At 37.8% G+C, this 13,619-nt stretch overlaps 1 protein-coding gene across 9 annotated transcripts in view; it reads left to right on the top strand.

The window, feature by feature from the left end:
- The window catches only part of NRF1 (nuclear respiratory factor 1), a 130,785-nt gene that overhangs the window by 35,012 nt on the left and 82,154 nt on the right, over nt 1-13,619 (top strand). For 6 of the 9 annotated variants that reach the window (XM_027539012.1, XM_027539007.1, XM_027539006.1 and 3 more), the window contains one exon: nt 10,310-10,541. In XM_027539012.1, coding sequence (XP_027394813.1) covers nt 10,319-10,541 — 223 coding nt within the window. In that variant the 5' untranslated portion in view covers nt 10,310-10,318. Of the gene's footprint in view, nt 1-1,375; nt 1,453-10,309; nt 10,542-13,619 lie in introns of all 9 variants that reach the window. The other 3 variants (XM_027539009.1, XM_027539008.1, XM_027539015.1) reach the window with 1 other exon arrangement.

Genomic DNA, 13,619 nt, shown 5'->3' with positions numbered 1-13,619 from the left:
TTAAAGACTTAACTTAGTAAACCATTCATTTACACATTTATTCAACAGATATTTATTGAATATCAGACTTGTCATCACAATTGAATTTAAAATAGTGAAAAATTGGAAACAGCCTAAACGACTTCAGGGAGTTAGTAAAATCTCTGCTATGCATTTTTATAGGGAATGCCCTTTAAACATTAAAAAAAATGATGTTAAATGTTAATAACATAAAAAATTCTGTTCTATAGTAAGTTTTAAAATATTTCTAAGACAATATATACACTATAGCCTCACTTTTGTCTTAAAAAAAAAGAAAACACAAAGCAACCGTGTAAGAAACTCAGGGGAAAATGCTAGAAGCATGAATTGTTGTTTATTCGTTTGGTGATATCTGACAATTGGGACCCATGGACTGTAGCCCGGCTGGCTTCTCTGTCTGTGGAATTTCTCAGACAAGAATACTGGCGTGGGTAGCCGTTTCCTTCTCTAGGGGATCTTCCTGATCCAGGGACTGAACCTGCATATCCTGCCCTGGCGAGTGGATTCTTAACCCCTAACCCACCAGGGAAGCCCAGAGGCAGGCATGCCGAATTGTTAATTTGGTAATGTGGCACCTCAGGTGGTGCTGATTTCTGTTTCTTCCTTTTTTTTCTGACTTGTGTTTTTTCAGTTACCCAAAAAGAACATGTGTTTTTAAGCTAAAGATTAAAAAATTAGAGTTGCCAGTTTTTCTTGAAATAGTGTATTAAAATAATCTAGGAGTACCCAATAAGGTTCAGTAAATATTTGTGAAGTGGATGAGAGAATAGTTGATTCCAGAGGTTTCTGGATCCCCACTGACACTTATACATTCACAGTTTTATCCAGAAGCAAGTCCTAGTTATCTCAAAAGAAAAATCATGCATTGAAAAATCTAAGAAATGGCTTTAACTGAACGTTGGTTGTGTAATGGCAAATCCAGCAGACTCGAGGCCCACTACAGAAGCGGCCAGGCAACAGTGCTATATTTCACAGTAAGCAGGATCTGAATAAAAGTGTCCTTTGTGCTTGTGAGACTGAGGGGTGGGACTTGGAGCCATTCATGTTATTTCTCCTTAATGGAAATTGAGGCAGCCTCTAATCCTGCTGTCACATGACAGCTACTTATTTGATTTTTTGGCAATTTGGGGAGCAGCTGTGGACACATGATTTTTCTGCAAAAAGGAGCCAGCTGCATTCTTACCGTTTGAAAATGCCTGAGTATACTAAGCTTCCTATCCACCATGTTTCTGATCCAGCGATAGCTTCAGCAACTCACTTCCTTTTAACTGATATTTGTAGCTGTTGATAAGCATCTGAATATTTGAGAATGCATTTTCTAATCCTTTTTATCATTGTCATCAACATTCATTAGGTACCTTCTCACTCAGGGCACTGTGACAGACACAGGGTTGTAAGCTGTAATGTGGAGACGACTTTCCTCTTTGACAGGTGGGTCAGCATTATCCTTAGAATCATTTTGTTTTTAGCAGGTTAAATTACAATGTAAAGAAAGAATCTGGTGTGAAGGCAGCTGAAAGCTCCGTACCTTTGGTCCCCAGACTCCTGAGTCTGCCGTCTGGGTATTCACTCCTGTCCTCTTCTTTGCCACGTCCTTCACAAGCCGTTGCCTCAGCCTGTAGCCAGCCCCCTTCCTTCATTCTGGCACCCGACAGACTCCTGGCTGAAGACTGTCCCCCCTTCACGATACCTACTCAGTGCCCTTGTGGTCCTCTCTTCTCAGTGCTCCCGTAGCCTTTGGTGATGATTATCACTAGAATATGATTTTTTCTTTTTTAAGGAAAAAGTTTTTATTTATTAAAAAAAATATCTTTTGAGGAGCAGCCTGTGGGATCTTAGTTCCCTGACCAGGGTTCGAATCTGTGTTCCCTGCATTGGAAGCACAGAGTCTTAACCACCAGACCTCTAGGAAAGTCCTAGAAAAAGGCTTTTTTAAAGGCAAAAAGCCTTCTAAGTTAATTTTATCAATTTGTACTTATTTTTAAGCTCTTTTAACCAAGGGTCCAAGAAATACAGTCAAGGGATTGGGTAGGCAAAATTTCTATAATGAGTAAAAGAAAGCTTTGCTTTTGATTTTGAACACCTTTAGGGTGAGGGAGTTACACAGACAGTCGCTTTTCCTATCTTTGCAGCGTTGAATTACCACAAGGGATGGATTTGCTTGAAATATGTATGAACCTATTTTATTAGAAATTTCTCTAACAATGATTAGAAGCAAGTCATTTCAAAACTTAAAAATAGAATGTAGAAGAACTGTACTGTTCATCATGGCAGTCACAGCCACTTGTAGCTAATTATATTAAAATTATTTAAAACTAATTGTCACGTTTCATGTGGTCAGTAGGCGCATCTGGTTAGTTAACCACATGCGGTTAGTGACTGTTATTATTTTGGACAGTGTAAATTGAGAACATTTCCATCATTGCAGAAATTCCTATTGGACAATTCATCAACTCTTCTGTAGGTTCTAAAGCAGTACTGTCCAGAACCTATAGAAGAATTGATGTATTTTGAAGCACTTGGTGGAGTAGATTCACCTATTTAATACAGAAGGATGTTTATTCCAGTTGAAGAATTTTAATTTCAAGCACAGCTTGAAATTCCCTGTGCTTTCCTTACATTTTTCCTTGGTTGTGGCACCCTCTAGTGTTTCAGCTTTGTTTAGATCATAAACTCCCAATTTGTGATTTATAAGCACCTTTTCTCCCAATGTAAAAATAAATCCTGTAACTTTCCCTTTGACATTTCTATGCTTTATCTGTCTTTATGTGGAATAGTAATACTAGTAATAAAAGGTTACACTTAACTAGCATTTATTATATACCACGTTCCATTTTAAGCCCTTTTATAAAAGTTGGTCCAAAACCTCATTTTGTCCTTACAGTAATTCTATGAAGTAGTTTCTATTAATCTCCCCAACTGAAAGACTGTAAAACTAAGGTGTAGAAGTCAAGTGGAACTTGTCTAAGGTGGTATAGAGTGGCAGAGCAAGGACTTGAACTCAGTACTCTGGCTCCAGAGTTTGTAATCTCAACCACTCTGCTGTGGAAGTGAGGATGAGCTTTCAAGGAGGAATGGGGTGGAATGGAGAGGACAACACCTTGCATACTCTTGGCATGCTCTTGTACTAAATTCCTTGGGGCTAGTTGTATAATAAGAAAACGAAACTCTCAATCTCTGCAAGCCACACTGGAAATTATAGTTAGTCCGTCCTATTATTTTCAGCAGATATACATAGATCTAGCTGTACAGTCAGTCTGCCCAAGAAGTTAGAGTGGTAGATAATGGTCACAGCTGCCACCACTACCACATTTTCATCTGTTTGTCCAGACACTGGACCCAGTGTATTTATTGAATAATGTAACAGATCTTTTTGTGATTGTCACTATTATTTCCATATATGCCATAAAAAGGCATTTATTATTGTGATGTTGATTTTGAGGTTTACTGGAATGTTAGACTTATTAAGTACTTTATTAAAAGAGCAGGTAAGATAGACTCATAAACAGATAAAAGTTTGTGTGTTTGTATAACTCTTCTCTTCCTGTCTGTACCCCCTTCTCATGTCTGTGTCCCATTTTTCTCTTCCTGTCTGTACCCCCTTCTCACTTCTATGTCCCATTTTTCTCTTCCTGAGGCATTTTATACTCTTAACTTCAGTTCAGTCACTCAGTCACGTCTGACTCTTTGCGACCCCATGAATCACAGCACGCCAGGCCTCCTTGTCCATCACCAACTCCCGGAGTTCACTCAGACTCACGTCCATCGAGTTGGTGATGCCATCCAGCCATCTCATCCTCTGTTGTCCCCTTCTCCTCCTGCTCCCAATCCCTCCCAGCATCAGAGTCTTTTCCAATGAGTCAACTCTTCACATGAGGTGGCCAAAGTACTGGAGTTTCAGCTTTAGCATCATTCCTTCCAAAGAACACCCAGGGCTGATCTCCTTTAGAATGGACTTGTTGGATCTCCTTGCAGCCCAAGGGACTCTCAAGAGTCTTCTCCAACACCACAGTTCAAAAGCATCAATTCTTCGGTGCTCAGCCTTCTTCACAGTCCAACTCTCACATCCATACATGACCACTAGAAAAACCATAGCCTTAACTAGATGACTGATACAAAGGGAAGAAAATATGTACCTTTGTGGAAATTACTCACAAGTGTCAATAAGAAGCAAAATTTTATATTGATTTAAGTCAATACAATAAAATGTATTGGCATTTTTATACTATCAATGAAGTGATTGAGGGACATTTTTATAAGGACACCACTATGGTTTGTTTCCATATGCCGATGAAAGTTGAATACAAAATCATAGCCTCTTTTTAATGATTAATCAAACTCAAGATTTTGTATTCAACTTCCATCGGCATATGGAAACAAACCATAGTAGTGTCCTTATAAAAATGTCCCTCAATCACTTCATTGATAGTATAAAAATGTCAATACATTTTATTGTATTGACTTAAATCAAAATAAAATTTTGCTACTTATTCACACTTTTCAGTAATTTCCACAAAGGTACATATTTTCTTCCCTTTGTATCAGTCAGGACCTGTAAACCATGTGAGGTATTTCAGTGAATTTAATTCTGGAATTGGTTACACAGGTGTTGGAAGACCAGAAGAGTAAAAGCAGACACTGAGTTAATCCAGGTAACACAGGAAGCAGCTACTCCCGCTCCCCTTGGGCTGAGGGAACAGAATAGAGGAACCTAAGAGTTCAGAGGGGCCCCCACACAGCTGGTAATCTCACTTCCGAGTGGGATGTCATGCAGCTGGTGCTCAGCCAACGGAGAGAGGGGCACAGCTGGAGTTGGGAGATGAGGCTATCCTTGGTCATTGGAGCAACTCTATTAGAAATGAAAACTACAAGGCAATCCCTTCTCTCCACTTCTTCCCATCTTACCCTGTTGTCTCTCCTTGGTAACACCTAATATGAAGCTGGTGAATAAAGTTTGCCGACCCAGTCCAGAATTGGCTAGAGAGCATTTCAGTACAGGTATAGAATAGAGGGCTTGGAAGTTGAGAGAAGAGATGAATGGCTAGCACAGTATTATAGGAGAACTAATGGAAACTGTAATTGCCTGGCTGTAGCTTTACTAATTATAATGTGCAACCAGTTACCCACAAGCATTTATTAGGGAACAAATTATGATGGCTGCTATTCATAGAGACTTTAGTACCCAGGCCCTGCCTGCCATGAACTTATAATATTGGTTTCACAAAACCATCCACTCACCCTGAAGTCATTATGAAGTTGTGTGTTAAAGCTTGTTTTTTTCACATATGTATAAAAGTAGTATGTGGACTCTTTGGTTGTTACTAATGAATATTTACAAATTTTATCCACATTGGAATGAAAAATATTATGTGATTCCAGTCATAAATTAGGCAGTTAGCCTTACTCAAGGTAAGACAATTTCTAAACTTGAACTGTGCTGTTCTCTTGATCTGAGCATGAGAAAGGGTCTTGATTTTTCTAGTGATGGTTTGCTCTAGCATGTTTAATTTTTAAAGTTTCAAAATGATCAGTTTGGAAGGCTATATTGTGGTTATTTGGTTTTAAGGTTCATTTTTCAAAGTAATACATTCCTATAAGAAAAGTTCAAATAGAAGTATTTATAATAAAAAATCAGTGGCCTTTTGCCACACTCTTCACCTGCACCTAGTCCCACTGTTCAGAGACAAGTTACTTTAACTGTTTCTGTTTATAGTTTTAACTATTTTGTTAATAGTATTATCAAACAGTATTACCTCCATAACTTTAGAAAACATACCTGTACTACTTTTTCTTGATTTATCAAGCTTGGGGCATTTTACCTCGCTGTACTTCCTTTCCACTCTGTTTCTGAGTTGCATTGTGATACTGAGATCTCTCTGCTCTTGGTCTGATTCCCTCACTGTGTGAAGATAGGCTGTTACACTCCCAGCCATTCTCCAACCTCTCTACCGTCTCCTGCCTCCTTACCTCTCTCAGCCTGATCTTTGCCTTCATATTGCCAGGGTTCATAACTTTTACATTCTACTTTGTGTTATATTTAATCTGCTGGATTTTTAAGTATAGTTGGAGTCTGAAAACGGAAAGCAAGAAGCTGCATCATGACTATGGCTTGTTCTTTTTTTCTGTAGACCTCAGTGATGTGAGGATTGTGTGTATGTGTGTTTTCTTCTTCCTCTGCAAGTCCTATAACACCCTTGGGCTGTTTGAAAGAGAATATTCTTAGGAAGGTCAAATGGATTCCTTTTTTCTTAAGCTCCATTTATTACTCAGAATTAAACCACATTTTACCTTGTTTCTATTTTCACTTTGACTCTCTTGTTGCAGTTGTTTTAAAGTTTTTCCTGGTGTGGTACAATTTTGATCCATTACCCTGTGTCCCTCAAGAATCAGATTATTGTCTTTGGCTTTAGGCTTTTTTGGGAAAGGCTGTTTTGTTTAGTAAAATTTCTATCCCAGTCATGAAATTTAGATTCTGGACATGTCTATGAATTAAATCGAACCTCTCTGCTTTTCTGTCCCCGGTTTTGTCTGTGGACATTGTCTTGCTCTGAGAATTTCCCCCAGGCTGTTCTTATAGCTTTTCCTTTGATGTGATAATTCTATTGGTGAGTCTAAGGCTTTCTCTTACTTTTATTTATACCTTGATTGGATTTCTCAGCCTGCTCTTCCACTTTGTTTTTTTTTTCTTAATACTCTACACTTAATCTCATTATGTGTGGATTAGACTAAATTTAACTGCCCTTGGACATTTCATCCAAATTCCAGTAGCTCCTTACATACTGTTGACTACAACTAACAGGATGCTTCTGAACAGAAAATCTGTTTTTCTGAGTTCTCTCCCATTATCTTTAATCCCATGCCTACTGGTCCACAGTGGCAAAAATAGGAACTCCTCTGTCTAAAATTCCCGTTCTCCAATCCCTTATGCATGTGCGCTTAGTCAATAAGTCTGTCTGACTCTTTACAACCCCCTGGACTGTAGCCTGCCAGGCCCCTCTGTCCATGGGATTTCCCAGGCAAGATACCGGAGTGGGTTGCCATTTCCTTCTCCAGGGGATCTTCCTGACCCAGGGATTGAACCCATGTGTTCTGCACAGGGAAGTTCCCCATTCCCTTATAGATTATATGTTAAAGAAGAACCTTCAGATGAAGTATATGTTGCACCACAGGTGATGATCTAGGCTAAGAAACAGGCTTTAATAAAATTGCTACCAAGTTGTGTTATTTTAGGGGGGAATGCTTTTTTAAAAATGGAGTGTAACTAATCTGCTGAACATCACTGGTTCCAGGTAATAGACATGCCTTTTTATTTGGATGTAATGTTTAGAATCACACTTACCTGTTGTCTGTCCTTTCATCTTGCTTTTCATATCTATTCAGAGGAATCACTATCGGGTCTATTCTCTGTTTTGTGCATTCTCATGAAATTATGTTAGAGGTGTTCCCTATAATTTCCTTATGTTAATGTTTTGGAGTCTAGTATTTGAGTCGCTGAAGTTAATGTAATAAAGTCTTTTTAGATGCTTGACTCAAAATCTTGTGCATGCAGTTAAGAAAGCCATGGGGCTTCCCTGGTGGCTCAGTAGTAAAGAATCTGCATGCAGTGTAGGAGACTCAGGTTCATCCCTGGATTGGGAAGATCCAATGGAGGAGGGTGTGGCAACCCACTCTTGCCTAGAGAATCCCATGGACAGAGGAGCCAGGCAGGCTGCAGTCCATAGGGTCGCACAGAGTCAGAAATGACTGAAGCGACAAAGCAGCAGCAGCAGCAAGAAAGCTATATCCTCAGAGATGGATGCATAGCTTAAAGATGAGGTAATTGAGGCCCAGTCCTTGAGAGACAAGTCAGGTAATGTGTCAAGAAGGATAGAATCATGAAGACATAGGAATTCTGGCATCATAATAATTAATGTTGAGCTTTTATGTGTTCTTCACCATATCTGGAAAGTTTCCTTTAACCCCCTTCCTTTTGAGGAAAGGTACTACTTTTTTTTTCTTTACCATTAAAAAAAAAAAGGTTGAAATTGAGGCTTACAGGTTAAGTAACTTGTCAAGGAGTTCTGAATGTCTGGTAGTAGCCTGTGCTATTTTTAAATTTTCATATTATCTAATGTTTTTATCTATCAGAAGTTCCTATCATTTTTGCTCTCCAGAGAATCTGACTTTTTGAGGATGAAAGCTGGAATTCGTCACTAAAAATGACTTAAGTGGGATGGGGTGTGACAATTGCCTGTAGTATGTGTATGCCAGTCATATCCGGCTTTAGACAACCTGTTTTGCTTACTAAATTATGAAACCATTTAAAGCATCCTTTACAAGTATCCCACTCTGGTTCAAAGAAGTCTGAAATGATCTTGCCTTTGCTTTTTACAGAGTGTCAGCAGACAGGTTAGTGAGGCTGAAGGATGGCCTGGGGAAAGACCTAGAAAGAGATGAGGCTCTGGGTAGGAGTGACAAGCCTGTGAAACAGACATCCCTATTGATTTATTCTGTGCACTGCTGTTCTGGAGAAAAGAACTGAAATCCATTATGCCAAGTGCATAGCGTACAAATCCTTTTGAAAAGGATTTAGATGCCATCTAATCCCAAATCATTTAAAAACAATTTTGGAGTACCCAGAATTCTAAAATGCCCTAGGCAGTTTGTCTCAGACTAGAACAGTGAAATGGATGGAAAAATAGTATTTTAATGGTATCTTCCTTTCATATATTGTGTTTAATTGCATGACTTAAATGGTGCATTAAATTTCCTTTTTAGATATGTACGAATCTGGGGGTATCTCGAATCTTCAAAATTCTGTCTAGTTTCTCACCATTAAGCATGATGTTAGTAGTTAGTTAGTAGTTAGTTAGTTAGTTAGATTATTTTTTTTTATCAAGTTGAAAAAGATGCCCTCTATTCATAGTTTGCATTTCTTCCTCTTTAAGACTAACATTCCACTGTTCGTGTGTCCACTTTTTTTTAAGGTTCAAATTCATTTTATTTTTTAATTAGTTTTGTAAATTTATTTTTAATTGGAGGTTTGTCCACATTTTGTTACCCATTCATCTATTGGTGGATAGTTAGTTGCTTCCACCTTTTGGCCATTGTGAATAATGCTGCTGTGAACATCAGTGTACAAAAAGCCTTTTCAGACCCTCCTTTCAGTTCTCCCAGCATATATAGTACCCAGAAGTGTGGAATTGCTGGATCATATGGTAATTCTTCTGAAAGTTTTTTGAGAAACTGATATGCATAGTTTGATATAAAAGGAAGTTCACTTCACTGATGTTTATAGTAGCAAAAATATGGAAGCTGCCTTCCTATATATCATGGCTTCCCAGGTGGCTCGGATGGTAAATCTCCCTGGGAGACCTGGATTCTTTTCCTGGGTCAGGAAAATCCCCTGGAGAAGGGAATGGCAACCCACTCCAGTGTTCTTGCCTGGAGAATCCCATGGACAGAGGAGCTGGTGGGCTACAGTCCATGGGGTCGCAAAGAGCCAGATACAACTGGGTGACTAATGCTTTCACTTTCCTATGTATCAGTAGGTGATTGATTGCATAATTATGGCACATCAATAATCAATCAAGTGAAGTATTCTTCAGCTATATAGAAAGGTGTATGTCTGTTTTGACATGTCAAAATGTCCAGATATCTTGTCACAGAATAATGTACGTATTGTGAACCTATTTTTATTTTAAATCATACATATGTATGTATGCTTCAGAAGATTGTTAAGGATAATGTACCTCTCTGTATGTTAGGGCAGGGGGAAGAGAGAACAGAGCGTTAAGTGCTGTCTGTAGGAGAGCATACCTTAGTCCTGTTACTGTGTCATTTCAGGGTATATAAGAAACACAGTGTTACAAGCAGAAAAACCAATTTGAATGATCACAGTTTGGGAAAAAAATGTTTAGCTCCTATATGTGTTTAAATTACAAAGGAACTGTTAAGTACTTTACTTACCGTTTTTATGTGCACAGTGTCAAATGCAAGTCACCAGGACCTTTTAAATATCTTTTTTATCATTATGGATAATACCAAAGATATTTATTGTTTTGTGACTTTAAATATAAAATTAACGCAGTGAATTTCCATCAGAATAGTTTCATGCAAGGAAAATGTTCTACCATTTTTATGTCATACGGTAATGATGCTGCCCATTTCCTATGATTTGGTGTGGTGAGGTATATAGTAAAATGAAAGGCTTGTCGAAGTTCCTCTTCCCTTGAGGAAAGTATTTCTTAGTTTAGGTATTAACCTGTATTACATACTGAATCCTGTTCTTTACCTTTTTTTCCAATAGTGGATCTTCATGGAGGAACACGGAGTGACCCAAACTGAGCACATGGCTACCATAGAAGCTCACGCTGTGGCCCAACAAGTTCAGCAGGTCCATGTGGCCACCTACACCGAACACAGTATGTTGAGTGCTGATGAAGACTCACCCTCTTCTCCTGAGGACACCTCTTATGACGATTCAGACATACTTAACTCCACAGCGGCTGATGAGGTAACAGCCCATCTGGCTGCTGCAGGTAATGTTTGGATTGGAATCTCTTCATTTTTGGCTTAACTCTGGTACTGTGCTTATCTGAAAGAGCCAAGGATACAGGCATTCAGGTATCTTCATATCGTATCTTCATGATTTTTTTAAAGCCTTGTATTTTCAACTTGTACCTGTATTACACAGAGACTTAGGTTCCAGACTCATATACTGTGACATATATACTTTGGTTCTTGTGTGAAAAGCCTTGCATTTTAGGTTCTTGTGTGAAAAGCCTTGCATTTTAGGTTCTTGTGTGAAAAGCCTTGCATTTTCAACTTGTACCTGTATTACACTGAGACTTAGGTTCTAGACTTATATACTTGTGACATATATACTTAGATCCATGTACTTAGGTTCTAGACTCATATACTGTAACATGAACATGAACATGTCATATATAGTGACATGAACTTTGGTTTTGCCTTTTCATCCATTCCAGTACTCTTTACTTTTAACTCAACAGCTCAGTCATATGAGACTCTTTGTGACCCCTTGGACTGTAGCCCACCAGGCTATTCTGTCCGTGGGATTTCCCAGGTAAGAATACTGGAGTGGGTTTTCATTTCCTTCTCCAGGGGATCTTCCCCATCTAGGGATCCAACCCGGGTCTCTTGCATTGGAGGCAGATTCTTTACCATCTTAGCCACCAAGGAAGCCCTACTTTTAACTCATTTAGTCGATTTACGTTAAATGTAATCACTGATATATTTGGGTTTAAATTTATCATGTTTACTATATGCTTTCTCATTGTCCTGTTTACTTTCCTTTTGATTTTTTTTTGGAGTGATTAAAAGGTGTTTTTGTTTTTTATTTTTTCATTTTTTTCTTGTTAGTTTAGAAGTTAGATGTACTTGTGCTATTATTTTTGTTTCATACATACTTAATATTAATTTTCCCTCTTATATCCAGCTTGCTTTATGTTGGTTTTTCTCCTCATGTTCTGGTTCTATTTGGATGAATGCTGGATGTGTGTGTGTTTAGGAAACTATTTTTAGAATAATTTAGGATCTAGAATAATATTATTGTCTTCTAGCGAGGATTTTTGTTTGCTTCTGCCAGTGCCTGGGCACTAGCAATCCTGGATGATCTTAATCCAGTTTAAGGTTTTGAGATTTTCTGGGCCCCTAAAATGACTTAAAGCTGGGTGATATTTTGTATCATTCTCTTTACAGTTTACACTGTATATTTAGCACTATGTGGAAAGCTCCATGTAGACCATATCTGGATGGATCTAATATTGTATAAGGAACACTGCTTTTGAAGATACTTAGGAAAAGATGGACAAGAAATCAATGATTAGAAATAGCCAAAGTACTACATTTTTTTAAAATGTATATGCTGTATTTAAGTGAAAGAAGACAGCTACAATGAAAATAAACTTTTGCTGTCTGTTGTTATCCACTGTATTTTTCTGAAATAGTGAATTTAAAAATAAGATTTAGTGGCAAAATACATAAAACATGTTTGTGAGATATATTTTGAAATTTTTATACTTCCCAGAAGAGGGCATCCTAACATAATGAATCAAAGACAACTTCTTTCCTAGGAAGGAGGGTGTTTTTGAGACATAGTTTTGCTATAATACAGTACTGCATTGTCATAGTGTTAAGATTAGCAAAGAACTTTAACCCTCTTATGTGGCAGATGTGGAAACTGAGGCCCAACTGATAGAAATGATTTAATCATTCAACAGTGATTGAGAAATTATTACATACTTTATATTAGTATACATAGACACTATAAACAAGACAGGCAAGAACTTGATCCTAAAGGACCTTACAGACCAGTGATAGGAAGAAGGGTACATATAACCAAGTTAAATAATTTCAAAACCACTGAGTTCTCTGAGGAATATAATGAACTTTAAATGGAGAGGGAAGGGTAGCTGGTTACCCTCTTTTTCTATTCCTGTTTCCTTGTCTCCCTCTGCTGAAGTAACCACTATTCTGAATTTGATCGTCATCATTCTCTTGAATTTCTTTCATATTTTTTTGTGTGTATCAGTAAACAATATTTAGCATTGTTTTTGCATGTTTTTGGCTTCCCTTGAGGCTCTGCTGGTAAAAAATCCACCTGCAATGCGGGAGACCTGGGTTCGATCCCTGGGTCAGGAAGATTCCCCTGGAGAAGGGATACCCACTCCAGTATTCTGGCCTGGAGAATTCCATGGACTGTATGGTCCATGGGGTCACAAAGAGTCAGACTGAGTGACCTTCACTTTCACTTGCATGTTTTAAATTATATATAAATGGTATCACTCTGGTATTGTTTGTCTAAAAGTGTTTATTTCATGCAGTATTATTTTTCTGAGATTTATTTATGTTGATAATATGGCTGGATAATTTTCATTTTAACTGTTATTTAGTATCCATTCATTATCTGAATGTGTCATATATTGGGAGAACACTTAGGTTGTCTATAATCTTTTACTATTTACAGTTGCTACAAATAAAAATTATTTTGTATGTTTTCTGGTACATATTGAGAGAGAGCTCTTGGCTTTGGTTTTCAAACTTCTTTTGACAGTGTGCCACAGTAATACATTGTGATCTAGAATAAATACGCACATATAATTGAAATAACAATTTCTCATGAAGTGATACTTAACTTCTACTGCAAGTAACACACTCTTTGATATGTTCTGATATCTTTCACTTTATTCCATGTTATTAAAACAAAGAAAAAACTACTCATAGTTTGAAAAACGCTGCTTCAGGGTATACTCAGGAGGGCAAAGATAGGCACATTTTCAACTTTACTGGGTATCCCAAATGTCTTTCCAAATACTTTTATTTGTTTGCATTCCCACCAGCAGTGTACTCAAGCACCTTTTGCTTCTCATCCTCGCCACGTTTGGTATTGTCAATTGTTTTTATTTTTGCCAGTCTGATGGGTATGAAATAGTATCTCAGTGTTGGTTTAATATGCTTGTTTGAGCAAGAGATTCCAGCCAGTGCAGGAAAATAAGATAGAGTATTATCTCAGAACTTTATTGACTATTCTTATTTTGCATATTTTCCTTTGTCCATTTTCCCAGTTTTTTTTTTGAGTTACTGATTTTTTTCTT

The sequence above is a fragment of the Bos indicus x Bos taurus genome, chromosome 4 (assembly GCF_003369695.1).
Source record: "Bos indicus x Bos taurus breed Angus x Brahman F1 hybrid chromosome 4, Bos_hybrid_MaternalHap_v2.0, whole genome shotgun sequence".
In the NCBI taxonomy this organism is placed as follows: domain Eukaryota; kingdom Metazoa; phylum Chordata; class Mammalia; order Artiodactyla; family Bovidae; genus Bos; species Bos indicus x Bos taurus.
This window is presented reverse-complemented; position numbering and strand designations above follow the sequence as displayed.